The sequence below is a fragment of the Hyperoodon ampullatus genome (assembly GCF_949752795.1).
Source record: "Hyperoodon ampullatus genome assembly, chromosome: 8".
Lineage (NCBI taxonomy): Eukaryota > Metazoa > Chordata > Mammalia > Artiodactyla > Ziphiidae > Hyperoodon > Hyperoodon ampullatus.
Genome location: NC_136921.1, coordinates 84,330,522 through 84,347,109, shown reverse-complemented (window position 1 = coordinate 84,347,109; position 16,588 = coordinate 84,330,522). Strand labels below are relative to the sequence as shown.

The 16,588-nt window shown below is 39.9% G+C and overlaps 1 protein-coding gene across 1 annotated transcript in view; it reads left to right on the top strand.

Moving 5' to 3' along the window:
- Window positions 1–16,588, top strand: part of ABCB11 (ATP binding cassette subfamily B member 11) — a gene marked incomplete at both ends in the record, with an annotated part of 83,912 nt that overhangs the window by 54,435 nt on the left and 12,889 nt on the right. The window contains 4 exons of the mRNA XM_079710284.1: window positions 8,750–8,914; window positions 13,672–13,776; window positions 13,864–14,025; window positions 16,253–16,456. Of these exons, the coding sequence (XP_079566410.1) occupies window positions 8,750–8,914; window positions 13,672–13,776; window positions 13,864–14,025; window positions 16,253–16,456 (636 nt within the window). The remainder of the gene's footprint in view (window positions 1–8,749; window positions 8,915–13,671; window positions 13,777–13,863; window positions 14,026–16,252; window positions 16,457–16,588) is intronic.

Here is a 16,588-nt window from a genome sequence, read left to right as displayed (position 1 = left end):
GCTTTTGCTGCATCCCATAGGTTTTGGGTTGTCGTGTTTTCATTATCATTTGTTTCTAGGTATTTTTTGATTTCCTTTTTGATTTCTTCAGTGATCTGTTGGTTATTAAGTAGTGTATTGTTTAGCCTCCATTTGTATTTTTTACAGATTTTTTCCTGTAATTGATATCTAGTCTCACAGCGTTGTGGTCGGAAAAGATACTTGATACGATTTCAATGTTCTTAAATTTACCAAGGCTTGATTTGTGATGCAAGATATGATCTATCCTGGAGAATGTTCCATGAACACTTGAGCAGAATGTGTATTCTGTTGTTTTTGGATGGAATATCCTATAAATATCAATTAAGTCCATCTTGTTTAATGTATCATTTAAAGTTTGTGTTTCCTTATTTATTTCCATTTTGGATGATGTGTCCATTGGTGAAAGTGGGGTGTTAAAGTCCCCTACTATGATTGTGTTACTGTGGATTTCCCCTTTTATGGCTGTTAGTATTTGTCTTATGTATTGAGATGCTCCTATGTTGGGTGCACAAATATTTACAATTGTTATAACTTCTTCTTGGATCGATCCCTTGATCATTATGTAGTGTCCTTCTTTGTCTCTTGTAATAGTCTTTGTTTTAAAGTTTATTTTGTCTGATATGAGAATTGCTACTGCAGCTTTCTTTTGATTTCCATTTGCATGGAATATGTTTTTCCATCCCCTCACTTTCAGTCTGTATGTGTCCCTAGGTCTGAAGTGGGTCTCTTGTAGACAGCATATATACACGTCTTGTTTTTGTATCCATTCAGCCAGTCTATGTCTTTTCTTGGAGCACTTAATCCACTTACATTTAAGGTAATTATCAATATGTATGTTCCTATGACCATTTTCTTAATTGTTTTGGGTTTATTATTGTAGGTCTTTTCCTTCTCTTGTGTTTCCTGCCTAGAGAAGTTCCTTTAGCATTGGTTGTAAAGCTGCTTTGGTGGTGCTGAGTTCTCTTAGCTTTTGCTTGTCTGTAAAGGTTTTAATTTCTCCATCAAATCTGAATGAGATCCTTGCTGGGTAGAGTAATCTTGGTTGTAGGTTTTTCTCCTTCATCACTTTAAATATGTCCTGCCACTCCCTTCTGGCTTGCAGGGTTTCTGCTGAAAGATCAGCTGTTCACCTTATGGGGATTCCCTTGTGTGTTATTTGTTGTTTTTCCCTTGTTGCTTTTAATATTTGTTATTTGCATTTAATTTTTGATAGTTTGATTAATATGTGTCTTGGCATGTTTCTCCTTGCATTTATCCTGTATGGGACTCTCTGTGCTTCCTGGACTTGATTAACTATTTCCTTTCCCATATTAGGGAAGTTTTGAACTATAATCTCTTCAAATATTTTCTCAGTCCCTTTCTTTTCTCTTCTCCTTCTGGGACCCCTATAATTCGAATGTTGGTGCATTTAATGTTGTCCCAGAGGTCTCTGAGACTGTCCTCAATTCTTTTCATTCTTGTTTCTTAATTCTGCTGTGAGGTAGTTATTTCCACTATTTTATCTTCCAGGTCACTTATCTGTTCTTCTGCATCAGTTATTCTGCTACTGATCCCTTCTAGAGAATTTTTAATTTAATTTATTGTGTTGTTCATCACTGTTTATTTGCTCTTTTGTTCTTCTAGTTCCTTGTTAAATGTTTCTTGTATTTTCTCCATTCTATTTCCAAGATTTTGGATCATCTTTACTATCATTATTCTGAATTCTTTTTCAGGTAGACTACCTATTTCCTCTTCATTTCTTAGTTCTGGTGGGGATTTGCCTTGCTCCTTCATCTGCTGTGTGTTTCTCTGTCTTCTCATTTTGCTCTACTTACTGTTTTTGCATTCTGCTTTTTGCAGGCTGCAGGTTTGTAGTTTCCGTTGTTTTTGGTGTCTGTCCCCAGTGACTAAGGTTGGTTCAGTGGGTTGTGTAGGCTTCTTGGTGGAGGGGACTAGTGCCTATGTTCTGGTGGATGAGGCTGGATCTTGTCTTTCTGATGGGCAGTTCCACGTCTTGTGGTGTTTTTTGGGGTGTCTGCGGCCTTATTATGATTTTAGGCAGCCTCTGTGCTAATGGATGGGGTTGTGTTCCTGTCTTGCTAGTTGTTTGTTATACGGTGTCCAGCACTGTAGGTTTCTGGTCATTGAGTGGAGCTGGGTCTTGGCACTGAGATGGAGATCTCTGGGAGATTTTCCCCATTTGATATTATGTGGAGTTGGGAGGTCTCTTGTGGACCAGTGTCCTGAACTTGGCTCTCCCACCTCAGAGGCACAGCCCTGTCGCCTGACTGGAGCACCAAGAGCCTGTCCTCCACATGGCTCAGAATAAAGTGAGAAGAAAAGAAAGAAAGAGAGAAAGAAGATAAAATAAAATAATGTAAAATAAAATAAAGTTATTAAAATAAAAAATAATTATTAAGAAAAAAATTTTAAGTGATTAAAAAAAAAGAAAAAATCGGACAGACAGAACCCTAGGACAAATGGCAAAAGCAAAGCTATACAGACAAAATCACACACAGAAGCATACACATACACACTCACAAAAAGAGAAAAAGGTAAAAATATATATATATCGTTGCTCCCAAAGTCCACCTCCTCAATATGGGATGATTCATTGTCTCTTCAGGTATTCCACAGATGCAGAGTACATCAAGTTGATTGTGGAGATTTAATCCTCTGCCCCTGAGGCTGCTGGGAGAAATTTCCCGTTCTCTTCTTTGTTCGCACAGCTCCCAGGGTTCAGCTTTGGATTTGGCCCCGCCTCTTCATGTAGGTCGGCTGAGGGCGTCTGTTCTTCGCTCAGACAGGACGGGGTTAAAGGAGCAGCTGATTCAGGGGCTCTGGCTCACTCAGGCCGGGGGGAGGGAGGGGTACGAATGTGAGGCGAGCCTGCAGCAGCAGAGGCCGGCATGACGTTGCACCATCCTGAGGTGTGCCGTGTGTTCTCCCGGGGAAGTTGTCCCTGGATCCCGGGACCCTGGCAGTGGTGGGCTGCACAGGCTCCCCGGAAGGTAGGTGTGGATAGTGACCTGTGCTTGCACACAGGCTTCTTGGTGGCGGCAGCGGCAGCCTTAGCATCTCATTCCCGTCTCTGGGGTCTGCGCTTTTAGCTGCGGCTCTCGCCCGTCTCTGGAGCTCCTTTAGGCAGCGCTCTTAATCCCCTCTCCTCGCGCACCAGGAAACAAAGAGGGAAGAAAAAGTCTCTTGCCTCTTCGGCAGGTCCAGACTTTTTCCGGACTCCCTCCCGGCTAGCTGTGGCGCACTAACCCCTTCAGGCTATGTTCACGCCGCCAGCCCCAGTCCTCTCCCTGGGATCCGACTGAAGCCCCGAGCCTCAGCTCCCAGCCCCGCCTGCCCCGGCGGGCGAGCAGACAAGCCTCTCGGGCTGGTGAGTGCCGGTCGGCACCGCTCCTCTCTGCGGGAATCTCTCCGCTGTGACCTCCGCACCCCTGTTTGTGTGCTCTCCTCCATGGCTTCGAAGCTTCCCACCCCGCCACCCGCAGTCTCCGCCCGCGAAGCAGCTTTCTAGTGTGTGGAAACCTTTCCTCCTTCACAGCTCCCTCCCACTGGTGCAGGTCACGCCCCTATTCTTTTGTCTCTGTTTTTTCTTTTTTCTTTTGCCCTGCCCAGCTACGTGGGGGAGTTTCTTGCCTTTTGGGAGGTCTAAGGTCTTCTGCCAGCGTTCAGTAGGTGTTCTGTATGAGTTGTTCCACATGTAGATGTATTTCTGATGTACTTGTGGGGAGGAAGATGATCTCTGCGTCTTACTCTTCCGCCATCTTGAAGCTTCTTCATTTGGTCTTTGTTGCTGTGCGTGAGCTTTCTCTAGCTGCAGCAAGCAGGGGCTACTCTTCGTTGTGGTGCTCGGGCTTCTCATTGCGGTGGCTTCTCTTGTTGGGGAGCATGGGCTCTAGGCACACGGGCTTCAGTAGTTGTGGCACGTGGGCTCAGTAGTTGTGGCACATGGGCTCTAGAGTGCAGGCACACTAGTTGTGGCACACAGGCTTAGTTGCTCCACAGCATGTGGGATCTTCCCGGACCAGAGCTCAAACCCGTGTCCCCTGCATTAGCAGGCAGATTCTTAACTGCTGTGCCACCAGGGAAGTCCCAATCATATTCAATTTTTGCATTTTAATTTTTTCCCCCTAGTTTCTGGGTAAATATTTGACAATAAAAGTAAGAGCGTTAGGAAGGAAGGAAAAGAAAATTCAATTTTGTTGTTTTTGTTGAAGCTGGTAGATGACTCAGCATTGTTGAAGAGAACAATCAGATTTCCTGGGGGTCTGAAGATCAGGTTCCCAGAGTTCTCATGAGGCAGGGAAAACTCAGAAGGGAGATATTTAAATAAATGGAAACCTAAATCAAATATAGAGATGAGTTTTAGAGAAACAAAAATGTTCCCTAACGCAGTGTAATTTTATTAAATTGACACTCTAATTTCTCTCTCTAGTTAAGGAAGGAAAAGGAAGAAGGGAAGAAAGTGACAGGGACACCAATGCGATTTTGCTAAAGCTTGAAGCAAATAAAGGTCTTATGCTTATATTAATACTGCTCATTTGTAGGATAATTATATTAGAATCTTTTTGATTTGAAAATTAAGTATTTTTTAAAAGTAAACAACAGAATCAAGGTTAATAAAATTTAATCTTGTTTGGTTAAAGTATGGACTTTCTCATCCAAGTACATTTTAAAGTTTTTTAATAGTTAACTAAATTCTGTAAGATTAAGCACTGGCAAAATTCTTTTTTTTTTTTTTTTTTCTTATTTTGATGAAGAAGCTCTAACCTGACCTTCTGTTAATTGGGAGATGTTCTACCTTCTGTGGCAGTGCAAAAGTTTTACTTATATAAAGGAGTTATCTCCACCTTGTGGTCTCTTAGAGTTTTGACTCCGAAAACTTCAGGAAATTGTTTCAAAAGTCTGTCCTTCCAAACTCTAAGTGGGGTGTCTGACCCAACATCTCATAGTTAGCTGGTGACAGAGCCATGACTACAGCCTGTTTTCTCTTCCTCTCCAAGCTATACTCTTGGCTCTCATAAATGGAGTCAGATCTTAGTTACAATGCTGACAAAATTAAGATTAGAATTAGGGGAAACCTGCAGGCTAGAGGTTCCAGTCTCTGATATCTAGGCATCTCTTTTAGGGAAACTAAAAAGGTAGAATATATAGGAGATTGAGTCAAAGTCAAATATTAGAAATCCATAGCTTCATCACAGCTAATTTGGAGACAGGGTTTAGGCAATGGTTGAGAGATAGGACAGAGGATCTATAAAAATGACTATCAGTTTTTGATTATTTAGAGAGTCCCTGCTTCTTGGTCATAGTTACCATTTCCTATCATCATATCTTAAAGTCGTTATCGAGGCAGGAGACCCCTATGGATTGGCATGACAAAGTCAATGTAACAAAGTATAGAAATCGGGACATAAGACTCAAGTAGGAAGTTATATTTTCACCTGACCTACACAAGGAGATGGAAGGAAGGAAGCTGGGAAAAGCTCATTGTCTAGCATTGTACCATCTACATTATAAGTGAGTGATCAGTGCTTTTTAAATAAATGTTTTGTTGCATGTATGTGCCACGGGCATAAAAGCTTCATTCATTCTTTCATCCAATAAACACTGATTGCACACCTATCATGTGCCAGGTATTGTGTTAGGGATGCAAAGATGAACAAGAGCCACTGTCCTTCTCCCTGCACTGGAGCTGCTAGCAGGATCCTTCATGACATATGATAAATAAATGAGCACTGTGCAAGTTGACATTGACACAATAGAGGCAGGAACCCTGCAGTGAGGAAGCATATATAAACTTTAATAATTGTATCTCTCTGTGAGTTACTGGCTTGCTATATATATATATATATATATATATATATATATATATATATATATAATCTTTAGCTTTTTAGCTTTTTTTAGATGAGTAAATTCGTCTTTAGCTTTGCAAAATCCCAGAGGTAAAAACCCTTCTGTACATAGTGACTTTAATTTTCTTTTATTCTTCTACTGTCTTTTAGCAATATCAAATAAAAGTCAATCAAAAGTCAATTACTGGGCTTCCCTGGTGGCGCAGTGGTTGAGAGTCCACCTGTCGATACAGGGGACACAGGTTCATGCCCCGGTCCGGGACGATCCCACATGCCGCGGAGCGGCTGGGCCCGTGAGCCATGGCCGTTGAGCCTGCGCATCCGGAGCCTGTGCTCCGCAACAGGAGAGGCCACAACAGTGAGAGGTCCGCGTGCTGCAAAAAAAAAAAAAAAAAAAAAAAAAAAGTCAATTACTCAGGGACAGATTTCCTAGTTTTTGTGTCATTCAATCTTAATAGCCTCATCTTTTGGGGGGTTGGGGCATAGTTTCCTTTAAAGTCAAGTTTTTAATGAAAGGGGAAAAAAGAAAATTATTCAAATTAGTTAAATTTTGCTTCCAGTTAGCCTATCTTGGAATGTTAACTACTGGACAAAAGGTACTTCATACTGCTTTTAGATGTCTTTGGTTTTGTTGTTAAGGTTTAGGGATACCTTCAGATATCAGAAGACCAGGGAAATTTGTATCATGTCAGACTGTGGGTGGACCATCCTGTGGGACAGTGGTTCCAGGAAATGTTGGAGTTTAATGTCCCTAGATGGTATAGCACAGCTGACACTTTCAAAACATTCAAACATGGCACCCCAAACGTTTAGTTCTGGAAGGAGTTTTGGAGATTGTGTACTGCTGAGGACCTCAAAAAATGGGCTTTGTCATCAGAATTACCTGAGGAGTATTTTTTAAAACACAAATTCACACTTAGGCTTACTAAAATAGAATTTCTGTGAATGGGACCCAGGTGTCTGTAATTTTAATCTTCGACCCACATGAGTCTGGTAAGCATCCAGAACTGGACACCAACCACTGTTTCGAACTGTAAAGGGTCTGATATTTTGCTCTATTGCAAGCTATAGCCTGACCCAATTTCATGGATGCTGGCAGAATACACAAGAGCTCTGCGTCAGAGACAAATGACCTTTTACTCAGAGCACAAGCAGGAGCCAGAATATAGCATTTGCACTAGTTCCCCAGCCCAATCCCACTTCCCGTTAAGTTGATGCAAAGAGAGACAGATGATACCAGCAAATGAACGGGGAGAGGAATCCTGGGCTTGAGGAATCTGATGTTTTTATAATGGGCAATAAGCACATCTGTCCTTTTCTTGGGATGGAGACACTACCTCTGTCCTCCAAGGCTATTTGCTGTACAAATATGCTTGAAGAAATAGCCTGAACAAAGGAAATCAATGCCTCTTTTCACAAGATGTGCAGAAACATGAGAGACCCATAGAGAATTGTCTTCCCCATGCAACTTTCCTTTTGAGGAGGAGGTAACTGAGCCTCAGAGAGTTAAAGAACTCAGTGATATATTCCATTAGTGACCATATGAGGCTCATCCAAGAACCCCATTCTTTCTACACCTGTTTCCCTCATGCTTTCCCAGACACCTGTCTTCCTCTCTGCATTGATTTCCTAGAGTTCAGTAAGATGTCAGAGATGAAATCATTGAAGGATTTGCTGCATGAGTGAGTAGTAATGACAAGTGCAACTGTTGAGGGCAGGCCAAGAGAGAACTTGAAATGGAGGCATTGACAAATCTATCACCAGCTGAGCTGCCTTCATCCATCCTATTTGGCTTGCAACTAGAATGAGAGGGACACCAGCCTTTTATTTCAATTGACTTGGTAATGTAGACTTTGACTTTGGAAGCAAAAGGATAGTATTTGAAGTTCCTTGCCGTCTTCTGTTCCTGACATTCAGCTCCCTAAGGTGTAAATTACTGCATATTAATGAGAGAGAGCACTAATAGTTTTGTAGTCAATTTGCTGTAGACATTTTTAGCATATTTTAATAGAAAAAGTAAAAAATAAATCAATACAGATCTATATACGTCACCTAAAAGCCTTTCTCAAACAAAGTGGGCAATAAATTTAACAAATTATTGAATAATGGGCCTAAAGACCAAGCACTGAACAATATCTATAACAAGGAAAAATGATGGTAAAAACGATGATGTTCTGAATATATTTGCCTTTAAGAGGATAAAAATTTGCTAGCTCTGACACTTTAATGGCAAGTAAAGAAATTGGAATAGGGAAATTTTGAAATAATTTTTACTCCTTGTGAAGAAAATGCAGAATTTAGACATCCAAATTGATTACCATTTACTTCTGGGCACTAATTAAGGAAAACCTTAGAGAAAACATGCAATTGATAACCCTCGACACCGCTTAATACATTTTTAAAATTATTTTGCCTTGTTTAGATACACTGGCCTGCCTTAGAGCTTTAGCCAGTTACAAGATTTTAGAGCTTTGACATTTATGAAGGACATATCTTGAAAATTTCACAAGTCCTCAAATATGTAAATACCACTATAGCACAAAAACTTTCTAAAATTGGGGGGTTATTTTTCTTACAGATCCAACATATTTATTACTCCCCAAGAGTTAATACCTATGCAATTGTGAAATGAGAACTATGAGCTCACCTTCAGATGAGCAGACACTCTAAGATCAATCCCATCCAAGTCACAGCATGGTGGCAAGCAATTCAGAACGATTTTTCACAAAATAACAAATCACTTCGTCTCATAGATCTTTAAGGTCACTCATAACCAATCAAATCATGACTCAAATCTGTGAATACCGAAGGGTCTGCTGTATAGCAAAAGAGTATATGCAGAAATTTAGATGATTAATGTAACTCCTTCTTCCCTCAAGGACAAGAACATTCCTGTGGAAGAAGAAATTGAACCTGCCCCAGTTAGGAGGATTCTGAAAGTTAATGCTCCAGAATGGCCCTACATGCTGGTAGGGGCTGTGGGCGCAGCTGTCAATGGGACAGTCACACCCTTCTATTCCTTCTTGTTCAGCCATATTCTTGGGGTAAGCAAACAGCTGGACCAGCTTTATTCTCCTCCTACCTTTGGTTTGTCTATCAGTGGATATTGTCATTTTTGATAGGTTGGCTCTTTGTTGTAATGTATTTAGCTCTTTTTTATTTTTAAGCTTTTTTTTAGCTCTTTTTTCTCATCTCTAAAGGATTAAAAATGTCTCGAGTCTCCATCACACAGGAGGTAAGAAGGTGAAGCGGTATTTTATTTGGGCTGGCAGCACCCTCCAACAGGCATTGTGTCTGTAAAAAAACAGCACTATGGCTGCAAATTTAGTGTCAAAAGAGGGCAGTTTACCTATATGCAAACCAAATCAGAATGCAAAACAGGTTGGTTGAATAATACAAAAGAATTGGGGGGCCATTTTGCTCTTGCTGAACAGCTGAGGTACAAAGTTTGACTTGAAATAGCAGGTGTTCATGCATGTTGTATAATGCTCTTCTCTTCTGCTGGTTGCACCATTGAAATGGGGAGGTGGGGAGGAAACAGGAAAAGGAAGAGAGAAGTAAAATAAGGCATGGATAAAGAATAAACTTATTTCAGTTTTTCACCTCCTAGGAGTTTTGATATTCTCCATCTGACTTCATTGTTATAATAAAATAATAATAATAATAATGACTACAAACAATAATTAGGCACTATCTAAGAACTTTGTTTACAATAGTTCACTAAACTTTTCTAATAACCACCTGTGGTAGGTATCCTTATTGTTCCCATTTGACAAAGGAGCAAACCAAGGCGTAAAGAACTTAGGGGAGTGAGTGGTAGATCTGGGATTTAAATCCAGGCAGTGTGACTGCAGAGCCAAGTTCCAATAAAACCTTATCATTGCAAAATTAGTTCTCAATAATCTATCACATTTTCTTAGTTGAAATTTACACACACACAAATCCTGTGAGGCCAACAAGGAGGCAAAACTAGAATCTAGAGAACTGTAACAACTTGTTCAAAGTGACACAGGGTCACATTGGGTGATGGGACCAGGACGAGCACCAGCTTTTTTGAAGGATTTGTGAGAGTCCTAAGTTTTAGTTTCCTCCTCTGCTGTTCTTTCTCTCTTGCGGTCTCTCTGGCAGAGTTCCTGACAAGAAGTTAAGTCCCCTCAGTCATGAGTTGTATAGAAAGACTTGTATAGTCCACAAGCAAAATCAAATCAATCCTATAGGGAGGGCCTCAGCCACCGCTTCAGTTTTCACACTGCCCCCTTGTGTTAAGTGAGGAAATCATCAGAAAGGTAGGAAATTGGAAACAGGGGCCAACTCTGGTAAACTGAATTTCTGGTTATGCTGAAAATATTTTAATAATTAATTTATATTCATTAATATCTAGTAAATACCATACCCTAAACATAATAGAAATGTTCCTTTATTCACTCAATAGGTATTTTTTGGTTATCTCCCCTAGACTAGGGACTTGGGAACACAGTGTCAGTCAGGGCGCCTTCCCTAATGCAGTTTCCAGTCTATGAGGAAGACAGACATTAAAACAAAAAACCCACTTATCATTCACCAAATATTTAGGGATCACTTACTTTTTTCCAGACACCATTGCTGGTATTAGGAGGAGCAAGAAAACCAGAGCGCTCCTGCTCTCATAAAGCTGACATTCTACCAGGGAGAGGCTCTGGAAATGCATTCCACTGAGCAGTGATGCAGATGTAGAGGTTGTAGGGGGTGGCACTGAATCTGTTAAGACCCAAGACTATGCCCTAGATGTTCACTTTTAAAATAATTCCAGGATGTCAACTTCTTTGCTGCTCATCTCTTTCTCTCTTATAAATGCAGAGTATGGAATGCATTCGCTCAACTTCACCCAAACCCTGTGTATGAACTGCTTTGGGAAGAGTCCTGGGTTCCCTGCCAGGAGACTTTTTTTCTGCCCTGGGGTCACATCATGCCACTTCTGTGGGTCTCAGTTTCCTTAACTATAAAAGGAAGGATTGACAAAGATGATCTGTAAGATAACTTCTAGCTCTAGTGGTCTATGAAATGGCCAAGTCAAAAAAAATTTGATAATCCAGTTACAACCCCTGCCCTTGGTTATTGGTGGTGAGAATATTCTCTGTGATTCTTCTGGTCACAACCAGAAAATCCTAGCCTGAGCAATTCAGCTTTTCACTTAAGGACCGAAGGATCAGAGTAGCAGGATCTAGTTGGTGAAATCCAAAATCTGCTCATCGTTAAGGCTCTCACAGGGTTATATTTGCTAAGAGGATAAAGCTTTACTATTTTTCTTCTTTGATAAAGAAGGTTGTTTTTGTGTGCCTCTTAGCATAATTATCACATATTCATCAGTGGGTTCATGATGCTTTCATCTCATAGGGTATAATCATGAGTCAGATAATAGTCTGGTTTTAATTGCACTGTTTTCATTCTGACATATCTAAAGGGCACAATATTCACAGTTGGTACTGAGACCACAGTTTGGAAGGAGGACCCAGCAAATGATTGGGCGTTAGGGGCCTGGTTGCTAATCTAGCGAAGCCTCAATGTACACGTAAAGCATAATTTCTCTGGTTCACTTTCCCTGGGTTTATTTGACTTGGAAAAGGTGCCAAGTGTTCCAAGCACCGCAGTTTGGACATAGCATGCTGGGGAAAAGCATGAACGCTGGAGTCAGCCAGCCCTGGACTTGCCGCAGGTCTCTGCTCTGTGCTGTCTGCATGCATCTGGGCAAGTGGTTTCCCCTTGATGAGTCTTAGCTTCCTAATCTATAATATGGGGCGAGAAAATCTACCTCACTGGGTTGTTTTAAGAATCCTAATTTAAGGAAATCCTCATTTAAGTTAAAGTAGATTAAGTAACACATTTGCATCTGGTAAATAGCAAGAGTCTAGAGAATGTTCATTTTCTCCTTAAACAAACTTACCTTTACAAAGTGATGTAGATGTGTACTTGACCTACAGCTAGTCTAAAAACAGAAGAATCAGGAGATGGACAGTCCTTTGGGTTGCATTTCAGTAAGAATGTACAAAGAACTCACGCAGTAGAGTTTGTGGTTGGGGGGGAAAGAAGATTACAGATATCTGATGCCCAATCTTGAACGTAATATTAGCCAAACATTCTTTTTTAACACTGAGAATTTGGGTAATATCAAGAGCCAAGAGAGCGTGCCCAGAAGAAAACCACTGCACTGGAATCTGGAAACCAGGCATTTCCTTATCTAATAATAGCCACCAGCTAAATGAACTTGGACAAAGGACTCGATCTTGTGGGCTTTAGTTTCCCATGTATAAAATGAGAGCTAAACTGGCTAATATGCAGTACTGTAGTCCATGATTATAATAGGTGACCTTAGAGAGGAATGAGAATTGTGGCATCACCGTTTGGGGTTTGTGGGGATTTGTATAGTGATTTTTAAAACCAAACTGAAATATGTCTTTAAGTCCTTGTATTTGTAAACTGTAAAGTAAACTTACATGAGTTATTCCATGGTGGGGTGAATGACTGTAGCATCTTTTGAACCCACTTCATTCATTAAGAATGAATGTATTCTTTATTGCTAAGAACCATAACGGGCCCAAATGCTCTGTCCTAGAAACAGTACATCTCATTAATTTAGAACCCCTCTCCCTACTTTGGAATTTGTGATAATTTCAACGGGTTACTTCTGCTTTACAAAAAAGGATTTGTTAATGGAGTAGTATACATTGTTTACAGGAGATTTATTTGGCATATAGCAGGCATTCGATACATATTTGTTGAATAAATGGTTTCCTTTGAGCAACTGCTTTCTGGCATTGTTCTAGTTACTCAAATTAATGCAGAGCAATAAGGAAGGATTTATTGTGCAGCTCTCTAATAACTAGCTTTTCTGAACTCTCACAGTTCCCTCACTTAGTCTGAATTAGGAGGGTTTTGATGTACCTAAAATCTATTTCACTGTAGGGCGATGTCATTAGAATATGCAGCTATTCTTTCCATTTTCATATTGCAACAGCTTGGGTCCCAATCAGTTACTTGAGCATGTGCCTGTAAGTTCAGAATATACTTATGAGTATAGTTTACCACTTATTATAGACTGAAAAAAAAACCCCACTCATAAGTTCCATAGTTTTTTGAGGGGAATGTTTTCAGCTTCTGGTGATTTAGAAGCAACAATTTCAGCCTCTGATGGATGGAAGCTTTTCTGTCCTAAGACAATTCCAGTCAATGCCTTGATAGCTAGTTGCTTTTGTGTGTGTGTGTGTGCCAGTTGCTTTTATAATGATTCTATTATTTGTATATATATAAGTAATCTATAAAACTAATAATAGGCGAGGTACCAGAGTGGGAAAGCCATCTTTATTATTGGGGAAAGACATAGGTCATATTACTTTGAGTTTTGTCCTGGAATAATATTCTCAGATTCTCAAGTAACTTCCCCCCTTCTTTTCTTCCTCCTTTCCTTCTTCTTTTCTTCCTTCCTTTCTTTTTTTCCTTGCCTTATTATGTAAAGAATTTGAGGCATTTCATCATATTTTTCATCTGTATCAAAGAAAAGCCAATACAATTGCCTACATCAGGCAAAGAAACGAGACAAAAATTCTGTCAGTCATAACCACTGGGTTTCATTCACCAGCCTTCCTTCCCCACAGAGAATTAAGTGTACATGTTCATAGTTAACTTTGGTTTAATGCTAGTATGTTTAAAGTGAACTGGTTTTTAACCCAAAGCCTAAGAGAAATTTCTCTTAAACATATTTGAATTGATTTCTTTTGCTATTGTTTGTTAATACTAAAGTTACTTCCTTGCTTACTGTCTTGCAAAGACTTTTTCAATTCCTGATAAAGAAGAACAAAGGTCACAGATCCATGGTGCGTGCCTGCTCTTTGTAGCAATAGGCTGTGTATCTTTTTGCACTCAATTTCTGCAGGTAAGGAATTTTATTTTTCAGTAAGCGATTTAATTATTTTCCCCCTTTTCCTGTTAAAATAGCACTAAAGACTCCTGTATGTTTCAGGGATATGCTTTTGCTAAATCCGGGGAACTCCTCACAAAAAGGCTACGTAAATTGGGTTTCAGAGCAATGTTAGGGCAAGAAATTGGCTGGTTTGATGACCTCAGAAATAGCCCTGGAGCACTGACAACAAGGCTTGCTACAGATGCTTCTCAAGTTCAAGGGGTAAGCCGTGGGGGAAACCAGGCATGTAGTAACTGGAGTAGATTTTCTTTCCTTTATGTATTCCAATAATCACGTAATTACAATAACCACGTACATATTTCCCATGAAACAGGAACTCGGGTGGGGGATACCCCAGAGCTACATTTTCGCCCATTTCCAAATCTGACAAACAGCAGCTAAAGCACACTGTCTCCTAGGTAGTGCCCAGAATCAGTGTTATGGCATGAATCAAAATCTGTCAGAGTTTTGCATTTTCTCTGAGTCTAGCAATTGAGAAGAATTTTCCCTCCTTTCTCAGATCGGTTTTTTTTTTTTTTTTTTTTTTTTAGGCCCAGAGGCTCAGATTCCACGAGACTTAATGGCACCCGCAAAGGGTGTGTGTGGAAAAAAGCCTCCTTCCACAGGTGCCTGGCTTGTAAGTTAGTCTTAGGAAAAGAAGCTGTTCTAAGCAGCCCAGCCGGGAACCTGAGGGAAAGACAGAGATGATTGCTATCTAGAATCCTGACACATTCCAAGGGCTGTCTTTTCTGACTAAGGGAGACTAAGCTGTGGTTTCTAAACCCCAGAACCTGTAGCCTTGTTCAGGAGATTTGCACAAGTGTACAAGATGAGGCTACACCTTTATTAAACCAGGCATTTGGGTTAAAGGGATAAGAGTTCAGTTTGCCTCTCAACACCACTGCTCACTTTCCATGAAAATCAGAAAAAGAGGAAAAAGAAAAGTCATGGTTTGTGAGGCTCTTGGAAGAAAAAACTTACTGGATTTGTAGTGCTGTACTGTATATCTCGACTTCTACCAGCTCAACCAACAATATGAACCATGATATGGAGAATTTCAAAGGAACATGGCATCCTCTTTAGAGGAAAATCCCTGTAAATTTTTCATTTTGATCATTCTACGCTTTTTCTATTGTATAAATAGAAAATGTGTTTCCCACAGTCATTGGGTCACACCATACATATTATTTTGTAATCTTTCTTTTTTCTCCTGAAACAATCTGATGTGAGCATATTTTGGTCCTTATATATCCTTCTACAGTGAATTTTTAATGAATGCTTAATTCATCATTTTAATATATCATCATTTCTCAAAGAATTCCCCATTTAGGTCCTCCCTCCCCACATAAGCAATTTATATCATTTTGCATCAAGCTTGTGGCATACCCTTGACTATATTTTTAGTTCTCAAAATATAATCACTGGATCAAAATGTATAATCATTTTGAAAGGCTTTAATATGCATTGTCTTACTGCTTAAAGTTTTTACCAATTTTACTCTCAACATCTGCATATTCTAGTGTCTAGTTTACCTTTTTCTTGACCTTAGATTAAATAAATAAGCCATAATCTCATCTATTCTATTTCTGCAACCTTCAATCTGCAAGGAGCTTTTATAGGTTATTCATTATCACTATAATTAATCTCACACTGACTGGTCTAGCTCTGATACCCATGAAATGAAATTAGTCAATACATGAGCTCCCAAGAAGGTGTGAATAAGATGTACTTTTATTAATCCAGCCTTCAAGTGCATTGGGGGGGCTCTTTAATTAAAAGACCCTCCCTTTTTAAAACAGAACTACCATATGATTAGTAATTCCACTCCTAAGTATATACCCAAAAGAATTGAAAGCAGTGACGAAACAGATACTTGTACACCCATATTCGTAGCACCATTATTCATTATGGCCAAAAGGTGAAAACAACCCAAGTTTTCATCAACAGATCAATGGATAAAGAAAATATGGTATATACACACAATGGAATATTATTCGGCTTTAAAATAAATGAAATCCTGATACCTGCTGTAACATGGATGGAAAATATTATGCTTGATAAAATAAGCTAGACACAGAGGGATAAATATTATATGATTCCAGTTATATGTGGTACCTAGAATCGGCAAAGTCATAGAGACAGAAAATAGTATAGAGGTTAACAGGAGCTGGCTGGGGAGAGGGAGGAAGGGATGTTAAATTGAATGGGTATAGTTTTTGTTAGGAATGATGAAAAAGTTTTGGGAATAAATGTGGTGATAGTTACAATTGTGAAGGTATTTGATGCCACTGTCTTGTACGTTTAGGAATGGCTAAAATGATAAACATTGTTATGTATATTTTATCAAAATAATTTTTAAAAACCTATCTGTTTGCTACAAAATAGCTTTTTCATGATATTTAGTTAGAGACTGTGTGTCTGAAATTGGTTGATCACTTTTGGCTTGCAGGCTGCCGGCTCTCAGATCGGGATGATGGTCAATTCCTTCACTAACATCACCGTGGCCATGATCATCGCCTTCTTCTTTAGCTGGAAGCTAAGCCTGGTCATACTGTGCTTCTTCCCCTTCTTGGCTTTATCGGGAGCCATACAGACCAAAATGTTGATGGGATTTGCCACTAATGACAAGCAGGCTCTGGAGGTCGCAGGACAGGTAATCTCCCAGACCCACTTTTCAGACTGCTTATGGCTGAGTGGCTGTCAGACTGCTAAGAATGAGGGGTGCAAACAGACTTAAGGAAACTATCAGCCTACAAACACTCATGGTTAGAAACTTCCCATTAGC